The sequence below is a fragment of the Schistocerca americana genome, chromosome 5, assembly GCF_021461395.2.
Source record: "Schistocerca americana isolate TAMUIC-IGC-003095 chromosome 5, iqSchAmer2.1, whole genome shotgun sequence".
Taxonomy (NCBI): domain Eukaryota; kingdom Metazoa; phylum Arthropoda; class Insecta; order Orthoptera; family Acrididae; genus Schistocerca; species Schistocerca americana.
This window is the reverse complement of record NC_060123.1, coordinates 199,645,483-199,670,973: the sequence shown is the minus strand read 5'-3', so window position 1 is coordinate 199,670,973 and position 25,491 is coordinate 199,645,483. Positions and strand designations below refer to the sequence as shown.

At 46.0% G+C, this 25,491-nt stretch overlaps 1 protein-coding gene across 1 annotated transcript in view; it reads right to left on the bottom strand.

Moving 5' to 3' along the window:
• LOC124616260 (semaphorin-1A) overlaps positions 1-25,491 on the bottom strand; it is a gene marked incomplete at its 5' end in the record, with an annotated part of 362,538 nt that overhangs the window by 45,785 nt on the left and 291,262 nt on the right. The window contains one exon of the mRNA XM_047144564.1: positions 17,599-17,661. Coding sequence (XP_047000520.1) covers positions 17,599-17,661 — 63 coding nt within the window. The remainder of the gene's footprint in view (positions 1-17,598; positions 17,662-25,491) is intronic.

Here is a 25,491-nt window from a genome sequence, read left to right as displayed (position 1 = left end):
GAGGTGGAAGACACGATGCTGTAAAGTCCAAATAAATCGGTTAGACGACTAGTTCTGCAGGCCCACGTGTGAGTTCCGTTCACAAGATTCTCCAGGCCTCACTGTCCATTACATCCGTACAAAATGTGCGCGAACTGAGACACCGATCGCCCGGCGCGTGTAAACTTTTGCAACTGGTTTCTGTCCTTCCTGTAAGACAATGGTGAGGGGATTCTTGATGCAACTTTTTTCTCGGATGAGGCATGGTTTCACCTCTCCGGTTGCTTGAATAGCCAGAATAGTCGTGTATAGACCACGGAGAATTCTCATGAATTTAAGGTGTGCCGGCCGAAGTGGCCGTGCGGTTAAAGGCGCTGCAGTCTGGAACCGCAAGACCGCTACGGTCGCAGGTTGGAATCCTGCCTCGGGCATGGATGTTTGTGATGTCCTTAGGTTAGTTAGGTTTAACTAGTTCTAAGTTCTAGGGGACTAATGACCTCAGCAGTTGAGTCCCATAGTGCTCAGAGCCATTTGAGCCAACCAATTTAAGGTGTCCTCACTACACGATCAATAAGTTGGTGTTTGGTGCGCCGTGACTCGTAAACGCATCATTGGGCCGATCAGAACGGTACTGCACCTGCATTCTGGAGCCCTTCCTTGGTGTACTGAATGAGGGCGTTATTGAGAACGCCTGGTCCGAGCAGGATGGGGCGACTCCACATACCGCCCACAAGGCGATGAACTTTTTAAAGGACATCTTCGGTGACTGCATCATCTCTCGAGGGCTCTGGCCTCCGCGTTCACCCGACTTGGCCCCAACAGGTTACTTTCCATGGGGTACGTTGAAGGGGAAGGCCTATGAAGGCAATCCGCACACCATACAAGAACTACAAGCCGCACTGACACTTCGCATTCGGAACATCACTCCCGATGTTCTGCACAACGCCTTCAAGAACATGCAGAAACTTGTGCAACTGCAAGTTCAAGGGGATCACTTCCAGCATCTGTTATAACTTCCATGACGTAAACATGGCAAGTTATGAACTGCATAGTTACTTATTGAACACCCTGTAGATGCAGATGCTAGCCGAGCCTCTAGCTGGCGGCACCTGAGTAATGTCCTCAATACATTGCAAGTCTCAGTCGTCGTCAGTTGGAGAAGGATGGTAGGATTCCTCAGCAGTGGACTGTTTCAGGAAAAGCATTATCACTGGGCTAAAGCGATTTATAGAAACCGTGGAAATTTTCCAGCAGGGATCCGAACCCCACTGCTCTCGAATACGACCCTCAAACACAACACCGTCGCGATTGTCGGTTGTCTGGTGAACACTCCTCCCGATCATTTGTGCTGCGCGCTTTCCACCGATCTAAACAGAACCGTGTGTGCTAGGGCCTTTGTTGGGCAGGGCTCAGTGGTACCGTGAAGCGGAGCACATGTCGTCGTGGAAGTGAAGGAAGTGACTCCTGCGTTCGGCCGCCGGTCATCCGAAACGCGTGGTACCGGGCAAGACACGCGCCCGGCTTGCCAGCCGCGTGGGATCGAAAACATTCAGCGGCTCGGCACGGCACGCTGCCTCATAAATATGTATCCAATTTATCAATATTCATGTTCCCTTGAAAACAAAGTATCAGCACACTCGGTTGGCTGCCCTGCAACTGTGAACAGCCGCGGAAACACGCTACTAAATATGGAGGACTAGCGGCCGAGCGCAGCACGCGCTACGGAGGGCGTCACACACCGCCTGCACCAGACGATATGTGACAGGATATAGCACACGGCCTGCTAAAAGGCGGGGGACGAAGGGATCACCGGTACAAGTTGCACGTCCTGTCGTGTATCCCACGTGTAACGCGGTTAAAAATCTATCGTGAACGGCGCTGTTCTTTATTTGGGAGTTGTGTGCATGGATATTACCAGAACTAATTTTTTGTCAGGTATGTGTCGGCGGTTTATTCGGGTTTTCAGAGTTTTCCCCTCGCTCCCCATCAGTGGCTATAATTCACTTCACAGAGCTGTCATTGTACAGAGACTGGGCAAAAATGTGGAAACACAGCGAGAAATGCATACTTAGATATTAATGCAGATGTTAGCGCAGCCTGCAGGTGGCGCTGTTGTATTTGAGCACGAACTGCACCTGTGCAGTGTCCTCAATACGTTGCAAGAGTCCGGCGTGGTTAAAACAAAGTGTAGTTGTGAGGGCATTAGGGGGACCTAAGTGAATTAGAACGTGGGCAAATTGTTGGTGCTCAGATGGTGGGTGCTTTCGTTACCAACGGAGCCAAAGTGTTCACTGTTTAAAGAGGCACAGTATCCAAGATTCATACTGCATACACGGTGTAAGTAGGCTGTTTAGGTTTTTATGTTGGTAGCGCCATGCAGTGTTCTGTATGAAAATCACTGACTGTGCTGTGTGCAGTCTGTGGCTGGTTGGCATTGTTGGAATATTCGCTATTGTAGTGTTGGGCAGTTGGATGTGGAGGGTTGGATGTGGACGGCGCGTAGCGTTGCTCAGTTGAAGGTGAGCCGCCAGCAGTGGTGGATGTGGGGAGACAGAGGGCAGAATTTTGAAAGCGGACGATCTGGACGTGTGTCCATCAGAAAGAGTAAATTTGTAATATTGGATATCATGAACTGATATATATATATATGACTTCTGGACATTATTAAGGTAAATACATTGTTTGTTCTGTATCAAAATCTTTCATTTGCTAACTATGCCTATCAGTAGTTAGTGCGTTCAGTAGTTAGTATCTTTTATTCAGCTGGCAGTATTGGCGCACGCTGTATTGCAGTAGTTTGAGTAACGAAGATTTTTGTGAAGTAAGTGATTCATGAAAGGTATAGGTTATTGTCAGTCAGGGCCATTCTTTTGTAGGAATTATTAAAAGTCAGATTGCGTTGCGCTAAAAAAAATATTGTGTGTCAGTTTAGTGATGATCAGAATAAATAAAGAGACAAATGTCTGAATACGTTCAGTTTTGCTCAGCTGTTTCAAAATCAAATAAAGGTTTTCCAGCACTGCCGTTTATAAAATTTTTCTCCGGGGATGTTTCAACGGAAAGCGAAAAAGCATCATCCGCTAAGTCAAAATGCGGACGGAGGTGTGTACTGAGTGATCACGACAGACTATCATTGAAGAGGATTGTGCTACAAAAAAAAAAAAAAAAAAAAGGGGGGACCACAGCTGCGTTAGTCACCGCGCAATTGAATGTCGCAGTCGTGAACGCTATCAGCATCAAATTAACACGAAGGGAGTTCCATAAGCAAGGATTTGCACGGCGGGCTGGAATTCCAAAACAACTCGTCAATGATGCCAACTCCCGTAACGGGAAAACGTGGTGCCGAAGCCATAAAACGTAGGCTGTGGAGCAATAGCACAAAGTCAATAGGGCGGATGAGTCTTGTTTCACACTATTGCCGACATCTAGTCGAGTTTGCGTCCCATGACTGAAACATGGTGGGGGTTCGCTGATGATTTGGGCAGCCGTATAATGATATACACTGAAGCGCCAAAGAAGCCGGTATAGGCACGCGTATTCAAATAGAGATATGTAAACAGGCAGAATACGGCGCTGCGGTCGGCAATGCCAATGTAAGACAACAAATGTCTGGTGCAGTTGTAGCAATGCTGCTACCATGGCAGATTATCAAGGTTTATCTGAGTTCGAACGTGGTGTTAAAGTCGGCGCACTAGCGATGGGACACAGCATCTCCGAGGTAGAGATGAAGTGGGGATTTTCCCGTACGACCATTTCACGAGTGTACCGTGAATATCGGGAATCCGCTCAAACATCAAATCTCCGATATCGCTGTGACTGGAAAAAGATCCCGCAAGAGCAGGACCAACGACGATTGAAGAGAATCGTTCAGTGTGACGGAAGTGCAACCCTTCCGCAAATTACTTTAGATTTCAATGCTGGGCCATCAACAAGGGTCAGCGTGCGAACAATTCAACGAAACATCATCGATATGGGCTTTCGGAGCCGAAATCCCACTCGTATATCCTTGGTGACTGCCCAACACAAAGCTTTACGCCTCGCTTGGGCCCGTCAACACCGTAATTAGACTGTTGAAAACTGGAAACATGTTGCCAGGTCGGACGAGTCTCGTTTCAAATTGTATCGAGCTGATGAACGTATACGGGAATGGAGACAATCACACGAATCCATGGAGCCAGCATGTTAGCAGGCGACTGTTCAAGCTGGTGGTGGCTCTGTAATGGCGGGGGACGTGTACATTTGGAGTGATATGGGACCCCTGATACGTCTAGATACGACTAACAGGTGACACGAACGTAAGCACCCTGTTTGATCACCTGCATCGATTCATGTACATTGTGCATTCCGACGGACTTGGGCAATCCCAGCAAGACAGTGCGACACCAGACACGTCCAGAATTGCAACAGTGTAGCTCAGGTACACTCTTCTGAGTTTGCTCACTTCGCTGGCCACCAAACTCTCCAGACAAGAATATTACTGAACATGTCTGTGATGGCTTGCAACGTGCTGTTCACAAGAGATCTCCAGTCCCTCGTACTCGTACGGATTTATGGACAGCCCTGCGGAATTAATGGTGCCAATTCCTTCCAGCACTATTTCAGACATTAGTCAAGTTCACGTCACGTCGTGCGTGGCAGTTCTGCGTGCTCGCGCGGACCCTACACGACATTATGCAAGTGTGCCAGTTTTTTTGGCTCTTCAGTGTAAGTATTGTCAGTATTCCACGGGTCCCATGATTGCTCCGCAAGATTGCGTTACTGCAAAGGATTGTCTGATCATTTTGAGTGATCGGGCCCATCCCATGGTACAATATTGGTTCTCCAACGCTGATGCTGTGTTCCAAGACGACAGGGTCCCTGCTCACACAGTTCACATCGTTCTGGACTGGTTTTGTGAGCATCAATGTAAATTTTAGCATCTCTCCTGGCCGCTACAGCCTCCAGACCTCAGTACGATTGAGCCTTTGTGGTCTACTTTACAGATAAGGGTGTGTCATCACCAACCACCTCCTGCACCGTTACCTGAACTTGCCGCTGCTTTGCAGGAAGAATGACATAACCTCTCTCTCTCCTCCCGCACGGGCCATGAAGGCCCAAAGGTACCGACTGGCCGCCGTGTCATCCTCATGCCCTTGGCTTTACTGGATGCGGATATGGAGGGGCATGTGGTCAGCACACCGCTCTCCCGGCCGTATTTCAGTTTCCGAGACCGGAGCCGCTAAGTCTTAATCAAGTAGCTCCTCAGTTTGTCTCACAAGAGCTGAGTGCACCCCGCTTGCCAACAGCGCCCATCCAATTGCTAGAGATTAGCCGAGCGGTCTAAGGCCCTGAAGTCACGGACTGTGCGGCTGGTCCTGGAGGAGGTTCGAGTCCTCCCTCGTGTATGGGTGTGTGTGTTTGTCCTTAGGATAAATTAGGTTAAGTAGTGTGTAAGCTTAGGGACTGATGACCTTAGCAGTTAAGTCCCATAAGATTTCACACAAATTTGACATCCAAGTGCTAGCCCGGCCCGACAGCGCTTAACTACGGTGATCTGACGTGAACCGGTGTTACCACTGCGGCAAGGCAGTTGGCAAGAATGACATAAGATTCCCTTGAAAACCATACAGTCCTGAAAACTATACAGGAAGCAGGACTTCTATTTATTCTTTCCGAGATGGCTGGAAACTGTTTTGTATGCTAACGAGTTTTCTTCCACGTACTAGGCATAGTGATGTGCTGTGTTTGTAGTGTTTCCATACTTTTGTCCAACCCCAGTACATCGTTGCATTCCTATGCAGACAGAACGTGTGACATCAGCACGCGCAGGAATTGGCAGTTGAACCTGAATGTAAACAAATGTAACACACGTCTCGTAACTAAGGGAAGAAATCCACTACAGTTCGATTACACTGTTAGTTACAAACCCCTGTAAATAGTAACTACCGCAAGAACACAGTCCAGAACGACCTAAAGTGGAAAGACCACAAAACAATTAGTACGAAGAGCAGACGCTGTGTTGCGATTCATAGGAAATGAAATGTAATTTACCAACGAAAGTAGTGGATTATAAAACACTTGTTCGGCCGACTGTTGAGTACTGCTCATCAGTGTGGGACTCTTACCAGATTTGTTTCATGGAAAGAATAGAGAAAACCCGACGAAGAGTGGCGCGTTTTGTCATCGGATGGTTTAGTCGGTGTGTGAGCGTTAAGACGAGGAAGAAAGTGGGAAACGCCAAAAGCGAGGCGTTACGCATCGCTAAGTGATTTACTACTGAAATTTCAAGAGATTAGTTAGCGGGGGGAGTCGGGCAATAGATTACTTCATCCGACACTCGTCTCGAGATACGACCGCAACAGGAAAAATCACGAAATTAGAGCTAATGTGGAAGTTTACCGACAAACATTATGCCCAAACGCCATTCTCAAATGGAACTGAGGAGGGGTGAGATGGTAGTGGTACCAAAAGTACCCTCCACCATACACCGAAAGATGGCTTGTGGACTGTAGATGTAGATGTAGCAGATTTGCGAGAAATTTGTTTATACTGCTGTAATGTCGCGTCGAGATCGAGGTGTTTGCTGACAGAACACTACGTTACCTGGATAAGCATCGAGGAAAGAAAATTAGCGTCATGTTGAACAGTTATGCCGGAAGGCACGTAAATGGTTCAGTGCCAATATGGGAAACATAGATGTAGTGTGACTTTCACTGTAGCAGAGACTGCTAATACGATATTTAAAACGAATGATTGGCCGTAAGTATTTTAAACCTAGAAGCTGGTCAGAGACGGCTAAGGTCTTGCAAGATCAGTTGAAAGGTACGCACAATGTCTTGAAAAGAGGTTGTGAGATGAATTCCAGCAAAAGTAAAATAAGGGTTATGAAACGTAGCCGAATTAAATCAGGCTGTATCGCGGGAATTAGACTAGAAAATGAGACACTAAGTTCAAAAATGGCTCTGAGCACTATGGGACTCAACTGCTGAGGTCATAAGTCCCCTAGAACTTAGAACTACTTAAACCTAACTAACCTAAGGACAGCACACAACACCCAGCCATCACGAGGCAGAGAAAATCCCTGACCCCGCCGGGAATCGAACCCGGGAACCCGGGCGTGGGAAGTGAGAACGCTACCGCACGACCACGAGATGCGGGCGAGACAGTAAGTGGCAGATACGTTATGCTGTTTGGCAGCACAATAACTGCCGATGACCAAAGTAGACAGGATACAAAATGCAAACTGGCAACACGTAGAAATGCTTTGCTTAACAACAAAAATTGACGCACTGAAGATTTTCTCTGCTAATTTTGTGATTTGATCTTTAAGGAAGATCACTAGCTGTACTGCATTCTCGTTGAAGAAATGGTCTCGGTATTATTCGAAAATAATTTAGATAAGCCACTCTTATTTGCTATGCTTCCTTCTTTCTATTCATCCCTCTTCTTTTTTTCTGCTTCCCCTTTCCCCTCCCCCTACCTCAGTCTCTCGCACTCTCTCTCTCTCTCTCTCTCTCTCTCTCACACACACACACACACACACACACACACACACACACACATCCTGTTTCGCTCTCTCTCTCTCTCTCTCTCTCTCTCTCTCTCTCTCTCTCTCTGTGTGTGTGTGTGTGTGTGTGTGTGTGTGTGTGTGTGTGTGGACCCAAACGAATCGAGAGACGTTTCATTATCTCAACCAGAAGAGTCACTTTCGGCTAGCAAGCATATCTTTCATCCCTGATCCACTGCGACTGACTTTGTTTTCATACGTCTACGGTGCGGGACTATCCTTGTGTTCTCCTGTTCGCCGTATCAGCACCGTTTAACGAATTCGTTATCGAAGATGCGATGAATTCTAATCTTCCATTCTTTTAAATTCACTAATAAAGCAATTAGTTGTGTGATGGTCAACAGGAAGATGATAGTTATTAGCGTCAGCCTGCTATTCGCATTATACGTCCTCGTCTCAAGTAGCAGTTACACATCGATAGTAGCAGACCCGCACAGGCACTGACGGTATAAATTCGTTGACCTCTGGCGAGGTCTACCTCTCCCCGTCTGTATCACGTTGCATAGCTTAGCTCGCCGGGCGCGGCTGCGTGTCGCTGCGACAGCCGCACGACGACACAGACCCGCGGTGGGTCGGTAATTTAATCTTAGCCACGCGGAATGGGTGGCGTGGGGGATGGGCGAGAAGGCTGTGCGCTAGGGGTTTGAGGCCACCGCCTGATTGCATACCCGCGCGCCTGACGCCCGCTCTAGCGGCAGTAAGCCGAACCAATAGATACGAGGCGGCCGCCGCCAGCCAATGGGAGTCGCGTAGCACCGCGCGCTTCTCATTTGTCAAAGCCGTCTCCTCGCGGCCGCGACAGCCGGAACTGGACCCTGAGCGCAAAACAGTGGGGTGGCAAGGGGGTGCTGCGGCTGTTACGAATTCAGCTAAAACATAAAAAGAATAATAACGGCCTGAAACAAAGCGAAGGCCTCGGGCCCTAGACTGCCAGCGCAAATCGGCCTCGATAATTAATCAGTCTACCCCCGGACAGGAAATTCATCATGCTCCAGCCGAGTGGGTTCTACTCCGTGACGGGATGGCATCGCACCAAAGTTAACTTTCGTCTGTTGCCGCAGATATTAGGTTCAGTAATTGCGAGGAATGACCACGACTTTTAAACCAGTCTTGAGGTGGTACTGAAGTTGGACTAGTTGATTAAAAGTACCGATACGTGGCAAAAAGCTTTTGAACCTTCTACTAAACTCAACTGAGCGATGTCTGTCCCTCCGGGCAGGCACAATGGGTCTGCGTCACTTAGTGTCAACGGAGAGAACTGAGAGAGCTTGAACTAAATCCGTGTATAGGGAATGTATGGCCATTCGTTTCCCAGCCGCTTGCCGCTATCTGGAGTTCAAGATCGGCTGAAATCGCGTCACACGATGTTTTCCGCCATATTCAACCTGTACGTCGCTCGTGTAATTTATTTATTTATTGCTTATTTAGCCTGCCAGATCTTGCCAGAAGCAACACATACCAAAGACATTACAGAACCTTTCCAATACTAATAATAATGACACAAATAATAATAATAATCTGCATTTAGAATGATGTAGATTAGCTTAGCACAATAGAAGCCATGTTTGGACTGTAGGAAGTATTGTGTATTTTCGTGGATTTCGTTTTGAATAATGCCAAGACTTCAAAGTGGAAGCCCTAACATCTATGCTATCTCCTTCTTTTTTTCTTTTACACGATTCCTTCTAAATGCGCACTGCACTATTGTAACAGATAAACATCTAGCATTTCCCAACACACAAGAAACGTTTTCTTGCATTGTCACCATTTTGTCAATGCACTCCACTCGTAACACCAAATGGTGAGCACACTGCAAACTCAGTGAGTTTACGGTTCTATGGGTGCATCAATCACATTTTTACATGGGGTACTTTGGAAAATACAGAAGTTTGAAAAGAAATGAATCATATATAGCAAACCTGAATTTTACTGTTATTGTCGTAAAGTTGTATATCTGCGACACATTTAAAATGGAAGTGACGCTAAATTTCTTTTGTTTTTGCGGAGGGGGGAGACTAACATGCGTCTCGCTCCAGACACCGAAACTTTGATACGTGACTGTCTACTTCATTCAGTATTAACTGTCGGAGGGAGTTTGAACAGGCAATGGCAGTTAAGACGTACAGGCACAAATATCCTATTAGGAATATTGCACAGGTGCTGTGTGTGTGTGTGTGTGTGTGTGTGTGTGTGTGTGTGTGTTTGGGGGTGGGCGGCACGAAACCAAATCATTGCTGAGTTTGACCAATAAATTAATACGCAAAGGACAACAGAATTTTAAAGTTTACTGTAAGAACCATTTACTAGATATTTTTGTTATCTACGGCAGGTGGGGGTCCGTTGCAAATGTCAGCGACAGAGCGATCCGTTGAGATGCGGCAGGGCTCAGTTTTCGTTGTTACATAGCCGGCCAAAAGCCACCGATCACGAACCAACCATTGGGGTACGCCAACTTAGAGAGGCGAACACAACGCTGAAAATTGTTCTGCGGAGACCGACAGGAAAACTTTTCTGCGTGATGACTGCGGCAGACGTTTTTAGACCTGGGAGAATCTTGGCGAATGGAAATTACCCGAGTGCGTTGTAACGACACTGATTTGGGTGTGTCAGATGCATTAGAGCGAACAATGAGCAACCGTTATTCAGCTTGCTTATGGAAGAATGAGAGCAAATTCCGGCTACAATAGGAATAGGAATTGTTCTCCCAAAATTAACTTCTGCAGTAAGAGCAAGAGGAGGCCCCAAACGATGTTAGTCTTACTTGAGGCAACGTCGTCCCCGAGGTTACGAAAAGAGCCAGACAAGGCTGATAATGAATTCATCTGCTCTATACTGAAAGGCTTGCGTACTACAATACTGTTAATGTGCATTCGTTTTTTCCGTGTTTTTCGGTTTAGTTTAGACTCAGATGCCTTCATAAAGGAGTGTGAACACGCACCCAGGCAAGGTATGCCCGTGCTCCTCGACAGTTCAACAGTACATTGATGCTGATGTTGTGGATTGTTCAAGTAGATTCTGGATTCATGAATGTATTGTGATTTTTTTAAAACTTACTGTGAGTGGCTTAAATTTGTAACATCACACAAGTAGAAACCTGTCATAAAGGTAAGAAAACATTTAAAAGCGTTGACCTTGAGAACCGAACAGGAACACTTGGAACGTGGCGGTACAGAGAAATATTGAGTCAGATGGGCAAAGCGGACAATTAATGAAGAGCTATTGAATCGAACTAGGAAGGGAGAAAATATAGCAGAACTTGGCTAATAGATGGAATCAGTTGATAGAACACAACCAGAGGCATGGAGGAATCATCAATTTGGTAATGGAGAGAAGCGTGGGAGTGTTAAAGTTGTAGAGGGCACCACGGGATTGTTCAGATGGATGGAGGTTGCGGCATTTTACGCAGAAATGAAGAGACTTGTACAGCATAAAGTATTGTGGAGAGCTTCATCAAACCTGTCTTCGAACTTAAGACGATAACAACACCCAATACGAGCTATTTTGCCTCATAAAACAAGTTTCTCCCTCTTGACAGAATAATGACGCACTTCCTTGATATCTTGTACAGTTTGTGTTCTTGGAGCTGACAAAATGACGAATATCTGGAGAGGGCACATACTGTGTGAAAGTATTTGGGAAAACATTGTGTTTAGCCAGTGGCAAGAGATATCTTCAATCCCATAGCTCAGAAATTACAGGGTGCGTTAAAAGGAATATACGTATTTTGAACACATTTATTCACTAAACTGTAAGGAATACTACTATGAAACTTGGAACACATATTTACGAATCTCTCAAGTTAAGATTACAGATGTTCAATATGTCCTCCACAAGCAACATGGATAATATCACATCCGTGCCCGAATACCTTCCATGCTCGGGTAAGTATGTCCATCGTCACTGATGTAACGGCAGTAGGCCTACGGATCTGGCTCTTCTAGGTTCTGTAGTAGTGTTGGTGAATAAACGTTGTCCTTAACGAAACCTCACAGGAAGAAGTCACAGGGCGTCAAATGCCAGTGAAAGTGGAGGTCAGCTGATCTGTTCGACGACCAATCCAGCTGCTCGCTGGTTTCGTTCAGATATTCACGCAACTGGCGACTCCAGCGAAGGGGTGATCCGTCCTGCTGAAAAATGAAGTTATTCTTGTCCAGCCTCGAGACAACCAGTTTTGTAACATAGCAATATACTGCGGATCGTCAACCGTTCAAAAATGGTTCAAATGGCTCTGAGCACTATGGGACTTAACATCTATGGTCATCAGTCCCCTAGAACTTAGAACTACTTAAATCTAACTAACCTAAGGACATCACACAACACCCAGTCATCACGAGGCAGAGAAAATCCCTGACCCCGCCGGGAATCGAACCCGGGAACCCGGGCGCGGGAAGCGAGAACGCTACCGCACGACCACGAGCTGCGGACGATCGTCAATCACGTTTCCATAAACGGAGAATGGGCCGTAAACAGACAAGTGCAATATCGTACAAAACACAATGACTTTGCGTGAATCTGGTAATGTTCAGCGCGTTCATGTGGGTTCTGTAGACCCGTAATTCGAACATCGTCTTTGTTTACTTCTCAACCAAGGTGGAAAGTCGCTTCGTCGTTGAACGCGATGCGTTGTGCAGAAGTGTTATCGTTGTCCATAGCACTTTGAGACTTGTCAAAAACTGCCGCACGTTTGCGTTTGTCGTCATGACGTAGAGCCTTAACAGCTGTAATTTGTACGGCTCCATACACAACTGACGTCGCAAAACACGTCAAATTCTCGTTGTAGGCAGCTGTAACTCCCGACTGGCACGAAGAGTTGATTTTGTAGGAGCACGTTGGAAAGCGGTTTGAATTCGTACGACATTTCTGTCGGAAACGCGAGGGCTGTCGTAACTCTTTTCTTTACATAAACATTCCGTGTCTACAAACTCCCGATACCATCTACCAGTGTTCCATCCATGGGGAGGATCAACCTGAAACGTCTTTGCACTGTAATCATAATATTACACTTCACAAATTCGAGAACACAAAATGATTTATGCTGCGGAGTAGCCAGTTTGCAACATACGACTATAACCAAGCAAACAGAAGAATACCGACATCTAGCGGCAGTGAATGACAACGTATTCGTTCCCCCAACAACCGAGCCGTGACGGAGCTATCGATAGTTTTCACAACAAATACTGTGTAACGCGTACATTCTTTTCGAAACGCCCTGTGCTATCGCTGTGGATCAAGGACGAAAGAAAATTAAATTGAGACACACTTGTCTCAAGAATGTCGTTTCTTACGGTTATTGGCTACTATTCGCTCCCAGCTTAATTAGAGAGATTAGGGTTGCTTTTCAAACAGCGGCGGTCGTCTTTGAACTCATAAAGGCAGCTGCGGGTGGGAGAAAAACGGGCAAATGGAAGCGTTAAACCACGGCGCCAATAAGTGGCGACGATATGATCCACGTCGTGAACGTGGAGACTCACGCCACTGTGGGATCTAGAGGCTGCGCGTCTGTTTAATCAATATTGACTCCGCTTTGCCGTTAACAGAGGCGTGAGTATCCGCAGGTGAACAGAGATTAAAACCGTGACGTGATGGTTTCGGATCCGATGGATTCCAGCCGTAACCGACCTTCCTCTCTCTTGTTCGTTTTTTTGCTCTTAACTTATTTTGTGCCGTAAAAATTAATAGGACAGAACTGACATCAGTGGAAAAGTGAGAGAGAGAAAACGAGGGAGACAGAGAGATAAAATTTTAGGTACATATTTTGCAATCAAAACTTTTGCGCTACTGCTATGAAAGGGGTGAGAGAAACTCCGGAAACAAAAATAAGGACCTCCTGGGACAAAACACAGGCCTTTCACTGACGAATACCTACAGATAGGAATTTTTCTAAGTAATTATTCTAACAAATGTGTAAAGTTGCTGCCTCGATAATTAATGGAGCAATTAGTAAGATTGGTAAACCCGGTGCCAGCGGCCTGGTGTCAAGCACTAGGGATATGTAAACGAGAGAAGGAACTCTTGGTTCTTCTTGTTATTTACGAGCAGCGAACGTTCCGCTAAAGAGCTTCATTTTTTCTCTTTCCTAAGCGAACGTCGAAATACTCTCTGTGCTTTAGGTAGCATGTGTAGGAGGTACTACAGAAAAAGTATGCAATCCATGCTACGATTACGACACTTCGGATACGCAAGTTCGTCCCTCACCGGTACTACCATGGGTGTCTTAAGACTTGAAAGACATATTTTCAGTTTAATCTATCGCTGAATTGGCGGGGGACAATCCAAACAAAAGCTACTCACAAAGTCTTCGGTTCCCAGTGTCAACGGGTAAAGGCGTTTTGGTTCTCATTATAGCTCAAAGTCTCAATTGTAATTTTGTGCGTTCAATCGATAGAGGGACCTGAAGTTAGTGTGGTGTGAACCTGTACTGTGTATGGCGCTGTGAGGTACGTGGCGAATGTATATCCTACTGTAACAATCAAATGGCTTTTCCTGTTCCATTCGCATGTGCAGATGGGGAAGAATGATTGCTTTAAAACCTCTGTGGGTGCTATAATTAATCTATCCTAGCCTTCGTGACCCCTTTGGGAGCTATACGTAGGAAGGTATAGTATATTCCTAGTTTCATCTCTCAAAGTTGGTTAAATTTCTAGCTAGGCTGTCTCGGATTTTTTGTATCTATTTTCAAGAATCTGCGAGTTCAGTTCTTTTGGCATCTCTGTGGCGCTCTCTCACGGTTCAGACAAATCTGTGACCATTCGTGCTGTTCTTATTTGTATAAGTTTCATAAACCCTATTTGGTATGGCCCTCACACATTTGAGCGATATTATAGGACGTAAGCAGCCTCCTCTGTAACCTGACTGCACTAGAATCCTGTCAAAGAACCGTTACCTAAGACTGAGCCAATGTGATCGTTCAACAATCTGACAAATCCGAACTTTTAAAGCAAGTTATCCATACTAGCATTACCTGGAAATCTTATCAATATCAGATTCAATATTTGTGCAGCTCTTGTCAGACTGTACTTCATTAAAGGTAACTGCATCAGTTGTAAAAAAGTGGGAGGTTGCTATTAATATTGTCTGCGAGGTCGTTCGTACACAATATGAACAGCAAGGGTGCAAACACACTTCCCTGGGGCCTTCTGCCGGCCGTTGTGGCCGTGCGGTTCTAGGCGCTACAGTCTGGAAGTTCTAGGGGACTGATGACCACAGGTGTTAAGTCCCATAGTGCTCAGAGCCATTTGAACCATTTGAACCTGGGGCCTCCTGAAGTTACTCTCCATCCGAGATAACATGCTGCTTCCTCCCTAAGAAGAAATCCTCAGTCAATTCACAAATTTCGGTTGATACCCCATATAATCGTACTGTTGAAAATAAGCGTAGATATGCTACTGAGTCAAATGATTTTTGGAAATCGAGAAATACTGCATGTACCTGATTGCCTTGATCCATGGTTTTCAGAATGTCATATGACAAAACCGCGAGTTGGGTTACGCATTATCTGTATATTCGGAATCCAAGCTGGTTGTCACGGAGGGGGTCATTTATAAATTTAGACAACATTGTCTATGGGGTACAGGGACCTGGTGCTATATTTGGGTTAAAACCAACAGTCGAGACCGCAATAATATTTCTTTATTTATCGGTTTCGGTTCATGTTAAAACCATCTTCAGAATTTTTGGCCCTCGGTTTTCTCGTGATACCACGATCGTACACTGTCAGTGTACGATCATGACTGTGTACGAGAGCTGTATCACGAGAAAACCCAGGGCCAAAAATTCTGAAGATGGCTTTAACATGAACCGAAACCGATAAATAAAGAAACATTATTGCGATCTCGACTGTTGGTTTTAACCTAAAACGGGGTAGTTTAGCTCAAGGAAAGTAATAGCTGAGGATGAAAACATAGTTTTTCCAGTAGCGACTGAGCACACATGTGTGGTGCATTTTGAGGTCAGCGAGGCGCGCCATAGAGGAGTTCTCACACACTGCTGCAGGAAACGCAGATTACACTTCCGGTGTTACTGTCTTCATCTTTCTTCTTCATCCTCCTCCTCGTTTGCATTTGTTCTGCATGGCGGCGGGTTTCGCTGTTTTTGTTCTCTGTTACTTTTTTATATGAAATTGTGCCAGATCGGGTTGCACTCCAGAGATCTTGAGATCTTCGCGTATGGTGTCAAGCCGTCGCTGTTTAGGTCGTCCTACTGGCCGTTTACCTTTCACTCTCATATCTGAACGAATGTTTGGCACTGTTGCTGCGTCTGCTCTAAAAACATGTTCGTAGCATCGCAGAGGGCATTCTCTAATCTTGTCTGCTGCTGGCACCACTCCATACAACTTTCAAACTTCATCATGTATGACATGATCGTGCAGTGTTAACCCGGAAGTCAAATTGAGTATCTTTGTTTACGTGGCGGCAAATCGTTGTTCTATTTCTTTTGTTGAAGGCCAGCATTCAGAACCATGTAGTCCAATTGAACAAATTAGAGGTCGCTGTATTTTCGACTTGAGCCTGTCTGGATTCTTCTAGCCACAGAACGCCATCGAGCCATATGGTGCTCAGCCTGTTAGAAATTTCTGCTCTGAGATTTCCATAAAGGACAGTGGTCGAGCTCAGGTACTTGAAAGTCCTTGTTGTTTAGAGGTCAACACCTGGTATTCAAAGACATTTATATCTGTGGTGAGACACTTCATTTTCTCTATGTTGAGTCGTAGACCTACTTCTTTAAGGCGATTGTTCCAGGTTTGCACTTGACGCTGCAGGTCAGTCTTATCTTCAGAAGCCAATAGCACATCATCAGGATATAGCAACATTCAGCATGCGGTTTTCTGAAGATCTCTTCTGACAGTATCCACGATTGTGATAAAGAAGAGATGCAAGCGAGCAGATACCTGATGTACTTCTACAGAAACGGTTGTCTCTGTCATTAAACGACCTTAAGCTGCACATCAAACCGGACTAATTTGAAGTTGTTTTTTCATGTGGAACACACGAAATTACACGCAAGACATTTGTTTATAATACTAACTCTAGATTCCCCCTACCTCTTCAGCGGAACCGCGCACTGGCATTGCCGTGGAACGACAGACGAAAGCTGCAAGAGAGTATAAAATCGGGGCCCAGTGGAAGACAATTAGATACATGTGGGAGTCCCTCGAGGTTCGGTATTCTGTCCCTTGCTGTGCACTATGTTCACAGAGGCCTTGCCACAGTGTCCACGCGGATAACTTGCAGTTTCCGCCAACGACATGGCACTATTTACGCTAAGCATCAGCGCCCAGCTTACGCAGCACAGATTACAGTCAATCTCCGAAGACCCTGTGTGACGGACGGCGAATCAGAGGTTCGTCTTTAATACAGCGAAGAATCGAGCACTCGCTGGAGATAGCCAGTCCCCACGGACTTGAGGCAGGTAGGCAACCTGAGTAGAGCTATTCGATGAGGAACGAGTGACAAGTAGCCGGACGTCACTATCGACAGGTGTCTAACAAGGAGCCAACATGTCGAAAAACTGAGGAGAAAAGCGACTGGAGGGCTGCGCCAGCTACCACCGCTAAATCCGAGTTCACACTCCCACAGGACATTGGGGCTGTTTTGTGGAAGTTTTGGAGTACAAAACTGTCGTCTGGGGAAACGCCGTCGGCGCAGACTTCGATACAGATAGTGCAAAATCGAGCCCTCAGACTGGCTTTGCACCTACCTAGGGGCTTCCAGACAGTGTACCCCGATTGGGTAGTCTCCGAGAGAGGTCTAGGCGACCGGCCCGTGACTTCCATGAAAAATGAGGGGTCACAGAACCGATACGCCCGCATCAGAGAGAGCAGCAAGGTGCAGCACAACAAGGCCTGCAAGTGGCCACTCCAGGTAGCGCATAAACATGTTCTTGTGACATACCAAACCTGCAGCGAAGATCGGGAGCAGCGGAGTCCGCGTTCAAAAGATCGAGAAAGACAAGAGCCACCTGAAGGTAATAGGTAGTCAGCTTGCTGGAACATCGCAGTACCTGGACGATGACACCCGACTGACTGCCCTAAAAAGGCTCAACATTATAGCAAGGTGTATTTTTCTGGTACTCACCTCTGACTTCCCCTTGAGGTAGCAGAGCTCGCGATGGGCACCTGACGAGTGCCACTCGATCCTCTGCAACAGAGAAAAGAAACCATACTGTAGCCAACCAACAGTGATGTTCTGACAAGAGAGAGCGCGCATTTGTGTGTGTGTGTGTGTGTGTGTGTGTGTGTGTGTGTGTGAGAGAGAGAGAGAGAGAGAGAGAGAGAGAGAGAGAGAGAGACAGACAGACAGACAGAGAGAGAGAGAGAGAGAGAGAGAGAGAGAGAGAGAGAAATATAAAAACGAAAAAACATTACTTTATGAAAGCCATTAAAACAACGAACATTGGCTTAAAGTAATTTTATCCAATAAAGGAAGTGTCATTGTACTTTCAATAACCATAGCGCAGAATACTATGTGAATAACAATGGAAGAATGATATATCCTTCTGACTAATTACCTTTTTTTTTAGATGTCGACTGTTCTAACCAACGCAATTTCTGTTCGTGCTGTAACATAATGAAGTATATTTTGGCGCCGACTGTCACATAAGGAGGTTAGTAATACACCATATTAGAAAATAAAGAGCAGAACCTGTTATTGAGTGGCTACAAAAAAATAATAGCACTTAACAGAGGCTCTTCTCTTTCATATATTTACGTTCCTTCCTGCTTCTTCTTCTCCAGATTAGTAATACACGCTCCGATAGTTTTCGATGACGTTTTGGTATACAGGTGGTGAACGAGTTCCCATCACATTCGAATCCAGTAAAAGATACGTAACGCCAAAGAAAAGCAGGACACAACTATAATTCTATTCCGATTTTACAATCAAAGATCCTCTTCATAGATTTATAGCGTCATCTTAAGAGAAATGTTTATTCATCAAGAAGAAACTTATCGATATTCATCATGTAGATGAGAACAAATATTAGCAATCTGTAGAAAATGTACGAGGGCAGTTCAATAAGTAATGCAACACATTTTTTTTCTCGGCCAATTTTTGTTGAAAAAACCGGAAATTTCTTGTGGAATATTTTCAAACATTCCCGCTTCGTCTCGTATAGTTTCATTGACTTCCGACAGGTGGCAGCGCTGTACGGAGCTGTTAAAATGGCGTCTGTAACGGATGTGCATTGCAAACAACGGGCATTGATCGAGTTTCTTTTGGCGGAAAACCAGGGCATCTCAGATATTCATAGGCGCTTGCAGAAAGTCTACGGTGATCTGGCAGTGGACAAAAGCACGGTGAGTCGTTGGGCAAAGCGTGTGTCATCATCGCCGCAAGGTCAAGCAAGACTGTCTGATCTCCCGCGTGCGGGCCGGCCGTGCACAGCTGTGACTCCTGCAATGGCGGAGCGTGCGATCACACTCGTTCGAGATGATCGACGGATCACCATCAAACAACTCAGTGCTCAACTTGACATCTCTGTTGGTAGTGCTGTCACAATTGTTCACCAGTTGGGATATTCAAAGATTTGTTCCCGCTGGGTCCCTCGTTGTCTAACCGAACACCATAAAGAGCAAAGGAGAACCATCTGTGCGGAATTGCTTGCTCGTCATGTGGCTGAAGGTGACAATTTCTTGTCAAAGATTGTTACAGGCGATGAAACATGGGTTCATCACTTCGAACCTGAAACAAAACGGCAATCAATGGAGTGGCGCCACACCCACTCCCCTACCAAGAAAAAGTTTAAAGCCATACCCTCAGCCGGTAAAGTCATGGTTACAGTCTTCTGGGGCGCTGAAGGGGTTATTCTGTTCGATGTCCTTCCCCATGGTCAAACGATCAACTCTGAAGTGTATTGTGCTACTCTTCAGAAATTGAAGAAACGACTTCAGCGTGTTCGTAGGCACAAAAATCTGAACGAACTTCTCCTTCTTCATGACAACGCAAGACCTCACACAAGTCTTCGCACCCGAGAGGAGCTCACAAAACTTCAGTGGACTGTTCTTCCTCATGCACCCTACAGCCCCGATCTCGCACCGTCGGATTTCCATATGTTTGGCCCAATGAAGGACGCAATCCGTGGGAGGCACTACGCGGGTGATGAAGAAGTTATTGATGCAGTACGACGTTGGCTCCGACATCGACCAGTGGAATGGTACCGTGCAGGCATACAGGCCCTCATTTCAAGGTGGCGTAAGGCCGTAGCATTGAATGGAGATTACGTTGAAAAATAGTGTTGTGTAGCTAAAAGATTGGGGAATAACCTGGTGTATTTCAATGCTGAATAAAACAACCCCTGTTTCAGAAAAAAATGTGTTGCATTACTTATTGAACTGCCCTCGTATTTTTATTATTTTTTTCTGCCGAACGTGTTTTACCTGTTTGTGTTAAGCATCATCTTCAGTGCTTCTATAAAAGCAATTCATAATTTTATACAACTACTGAAGACGTCTAATACGGCTGTGGGAAACTTATGTGGTGAAAAACAGTAATAAACACTGAGTTGCAAAAGACAGAATCTACGTGATAGACATTAAGTAACGAGTAGCTGATGGAGAATGCCTGCAAGTATGAACAAAATAAGAAACTTATTGTTCGTGCTCATAGCAAGTTTGCGCTTTCTCTCGGCCATTGGCGCTAATGAGTGGCTCTTTCCATACCGGAAGTTCCTTGCTGTCAAATGTACTGCATCAGTTTAGATATGCAGCCAATGTGCACTACTGGCCATTAAAGCTGCTACACCAAGAAGAAATGCAGATGATAAACGAGGCCGGCAGGGGGGGGGGGCCGAGCGGTTCTAGGCACTACAGCCTGGAGCCGCGCAACCGCTACGGCCGCAGGTTCGAATCCTGCCTCAGACATGGATGTGTGTGATGTCCTTAGGTTAGTTAGGTTTAAGTACTTCTAGGTGACTGATGACCTCAGAAGTTGAACCATTTGATAAACGGGTATTCATTGGACAAATATATTATACTAGAACTGACATGTGATTGCATTTTCACGTAATTTGGGTGCATAGATCCTGAGAAATCAGTACCCAGAACAACCACCTCTGGCCGTGATAACGGCCTTGACACGCCTGGGCATTGAGTCAAACAGAGCTTGGATGGCGTGTACAGGCACAGCTGCCCATGCAGCTTCAACACGATACCACAGTTCATCAAGAGTAGTAAATGGCGCATTGTGACGAGCCAGTTGCTCGGCCACCATTGACCAGACGTTTTCAGTTAGTGAGAGGTCTGGAGAATGGCCTAGCCAGGCAGCAGTCGAACATTTTCTGTATCCAGAAAAGCTCGTACAGCAGACATGCGGTCGTGCATTATCCTGCTGAAATGTAGGGTTTCGCGGGGATCGAATGAAGGGTAGACCCACGGGTCGTAACACATATGAAATGTAACGTCCACTGTTCAAAGTACCGTCAATGCGAACAAAAGGTGACCGAGACGTGTAACCAATGGCAACCCATACTATCACGCCGGGTGATACGCCAGTATGGCGATGACGATTACACGCTTCCAATGTGTGTTCGCCGCGATGTCGCCAAACACGGATGCGACCACCGTGATGCTGTTAACAGAACCTGGATTCATCCGAAAAAATGACGTTTTGCCATTCGTGCACCCAGGTTCGTCGTTGAGTACATCATCACAGGCGCTCCTGTCTGTGATGCAGCGCTAAGGGTAACCGCAGCCATGGTCTCCGAGCTGATAGTCCATGCTGCTGCAAACGTCGTCGAACTGTTCGTGCAGATGGTTGTTGTCCTGCAAACGTCCCCATCTGTTGACTCAGGGATCGAGACGTGGCTGCACGATCCGTTACAGCCATGCGGATAAGATGCCTGTCGTCTCGACTGCTAGTGATACGAGGCCGTTAGGATCCAGCACGGCGTTCCGTATTACCCTCCTGAACCCTCCGATTCCGTATTCTGCTAACAGTTACTGCATCTCGACCAACGCGAGCAGCAATGTCGCGATACGATAAACCGCAATACCGATAGGCTAAAATCCGACCTTTATCAAAGTCGGAAACGTGGCGGTACGCATTTCTACTCCTTACACGAGGCATCACAACAACGTTTCACCAGGCAATGCCGGTCAACTGCTGTTTGTGTATGAGAAATCTGTTGGAAACTTTCCTCATGTCAGCACGTTGTAGGTGTCGCCACCGGCGCCAACCTTGTGTGAATGCTCTGAAAAGCTAATCATTTGCATATCACAGCATCTTCTTCCTGTCTGTTGAATTTCGTGTCTGTAGCACGTCATCTTCATGGTGTAGCAATTTTAATGGCCAGTAGTGTAATAATGATCTTAAGGAGACCATTCGCAGACCGGCCCGAAGAAAGGTAAAAACTGACACCTGCACGGGTAATAACTTTACTGAACAAGTGCAGAAGTGATCGTTGTTAATAGGCACACATTTGTGACGGCAATGTTAGTTCTGTACGAGAACTGCACACAAAGCTGCCGGTACAGTTACATGAACAAGGTTATGTACGTAACACTTAGAGAATAATCCCGTTCCATCGCCACCCCACGGAGCGTCGATGTTTCATAGATACGACGGTACGATTCTATTCGGAGAGCGCATCAGGGAGGAGGTTTCGTTAATAAGGAGGACAAAGGCGCGGCAAAGTGTGCGAAGTCAGTAAATGAGGCGAATTAGCATTAATTACCATTAAGAGGGAACGGGGGCGCGTCAGCAGCGCTGAGCGCCCGGCGCAGCGGCGATATGCTAATGGACGTGACAAAACAGGATCAGCGCCGCCGCCGCCGCCGCCGCCGCTCTGGCTCCGGAGGCGGATCGAAGCCAGCGGCTGCAGCGGCCAAGCGCTCCCAGAGGCGTTCCCGATGAGTGCAACGTACAGAAGTTCACCCCTCCCCAGGAAGACTCACGCCAGTGTACGGGAAACTGTCATCGCTGGGTTATTATAAGGAAATATCAGGGAATATACGTACGGAGCGACTTAAAGTAAAAGAGTACATAACAATAATCGTACGAGAGGGAGATGCCAGACTGAGATTCGTCGGAAGAATCTGGGGACGCAGACTACCTAATCGTAGGTATCCGGACACCTATTAACAAACATTAACATTATGCTGGTGTAAAATGTCGCAAATATGAATGATTATGATGATGTTTGGTTCAAAAATGGCTCAAATGGCTCTGAGCACTATGCGACTTAACTTCTGAGGTCATCAGTCGCCTAGAACTTAGAACTAATTAAACCTAACTAACCTAAGGACATCACACACATCCATGCCGGAGGCAGGATTCGAACCTGCGACCGCAGCGGTCACTCGGCTCCAGACTGCAGCGCCTAGAACTGCACAGCCACTCCGGCCGGCTGATGATGTTTGGTTTGTGGGGCGCTCAATTGCGCGGTTATCAGCGCCCGTACAAATTCCCAACCTTTGCTCAGTCCAGTCTCGCCACTTTCATGAATGATGATGAAATGATGAGGGCAACACAAACGCCCAGTTATCTCGTGGCAGGTGGGCAAAGACGTAGCGAGAAGATGGATAGTAGGCGCTGGATCAAGCTTGCCTGTCACGAGAGAGACCAGAGACACACCGACAAGCAACAGACCGCCAACGCCCTCTCAACAGCAAGTATTTAGGCCACTGCCACTGCCAGTGATCATAAGTCAGTGGTTGCATCAATGACTACAAGTGTAATAAGAAATGCCAAGAAAGGAAGGAAAATATATTTGCTTAACAAGAGTGATAGGGCACAAATTGCAGAATATCTGAGTGACCACCATCAAACGTTCATTTCTGAGGAAGAGGATGTGGAACAAAAATGGAAAAAATTCAGAAACATCGTCCAGTACGCCTTAGATAAGTTCGTACCGACTAAGGTCCAAAGCGAGGGGAAAGATCCACCGTGGTATAACAATCATGTACGAAAGGTACTACGGAAACAAAGAAAGCTTCATCACAGGTTTAAGAGTAGTCGAATCATAGCTGATAAGGAAAAGCTGAACGAAGCGAAAAAGAGCGTAAAGAGAGCAATGAGAGAAGCATTCAACGAATTCGAACATAAAACATTGGCAAACAATCTAAACAAGAACCCTAAAAAGTTTTGGTCATATGTAAAATCGGTAAGCGGATCTAAATCCCCTATTCAGTCACTCGTTGACCACGATGGAACCGAAACAGAGGACGACCGAAGAAAGGCAGAAATACTGAATTCAGTGTTCCGAAACTGTTTCACTGCGGAAAATCGTAACACGGTCCCTGACTTCAGCCGTCGCACGGACGCCAAAATGGAAAATATTGAAATAAACGATATCGGAATTGAAAAACAACTGCTATCACTTAGTAGCGGAAAAGCATCCGGACCAGACGAGATACCCTTAAGATTCTACAGTGATTATGCTAAAGAACTTGCCCCCTTTCTATCAGCAATTTATCGTAGATCGCTGGAAGAACGTAAAGTACCTAGCGACTGGAAGAAAGCGCAGGTCGTTCCCATTTTCAAGAAGGGTCATAAATCAGATGCGAATAATTATAGGCCTATTTCGCTTACGTCAATCTGTTGTAGAATAATGGAACATGTTTTGTGTTCTCGTATTATGACGTTCTTAGATAATACAAATCTCCTTCATCATAACCAACATGGATTCCGCAAACAGAGATCATGTGAAACTCAGCTCGCCCTATTTGCCCAAGAAATTCACAGTGCCGTAGACACTGGCGAGCAGATTGATGCCGTATTCCTGGACTTCAGGAAGGCATTTGATACGGTTCCGCACTTACGTTTAGTGAAAAAAATACGAGCTTACGGAATATCGGACCAGGTTTGCGATTGGATTCAGGATTTCCTAGAAGAAAGAACACAACATGTCATTCTTAACGGTTCAAAATCTGCAGATGTAGAGGTAATTTCGGGAGTACCGCAGGGAAGCGTGATAGGACCTTTATTGTTTACAATATACATAAATGACTTAGTTGACAACATCGGTAGCTCCGTGAGGCTATTTGCAGATGACACGGTTGTCTACAAGAAAGTAGCAACATCAGAAGACTCGTACGTACTCCAGGAGGACCTGCAGAAGATTAATGCATGGTGCGACAGCTGGCAGCTTTCCCTAAACGTAGATAAATGTAATATAATGCGCATACATAGGGGCAGAAATCCATTCCAGTACGATTATGCCATAGGTGGTAAATCATTGGAAGCGGTAACGACCGTAAAATACTTAGGAGTTACTATCCGGAGCGATCTGAAGTGGAATGATCACATAAAACAAATAGTGGGAAAAGCAGGCGCCAGGTTGAGATTCATAGGAAGAATTCTAAGAAAATGTGACTCATCGACGAAAGAAGTAGCTTACAAAACGCTTGTTCGTCCGATTCTTGAGTATTGCTCATCAGTATGGGACCCTTACCAGGTTGGATTAATAGAAGAGATAGACATGATCCAGCGAAAAGCAGCGCGATTCGTCATGGGGACATTTAGTCAGCGCGAGAGCGTTACGGAGATGCTGAACAAGCTCCAGTGGCGGACACTTCAAGAAAGGCGTTACGCAATACGGAGAGGTTTATTATCGAAATTACGAGAGAGCACATTCCGGGAAGAGATGGGTAACATATTACTACCGCCCACATATATCTCGCGTAATGATCACAACGAAAAGATCCGAGAAATTAGAGCAAATACGGAGACTTACAAGCAGTCGTTCTTCCCACGCACAATTCGTGAATGGAACAGGGAAGGGGGGATCAGATAGTGGTACAATAAGTACCCTCCGCCACACACCGTAAGGTGGCTCGCGGAGTATAGATGTAGATGTAGATGTAGACCGGAGGGCCCTGTTGGCTCACTGGCTCACTCAGGCTAAGACAATTTATAGTGACCAGATTAGTGACAATAGCAAGATTGCCGATAGTGTCTACAAGAGGACTATTACTGATGAGCTTTTACCACGAAATAAATGTAAATAAAGAACAGTATTAATCCACGAGTGGA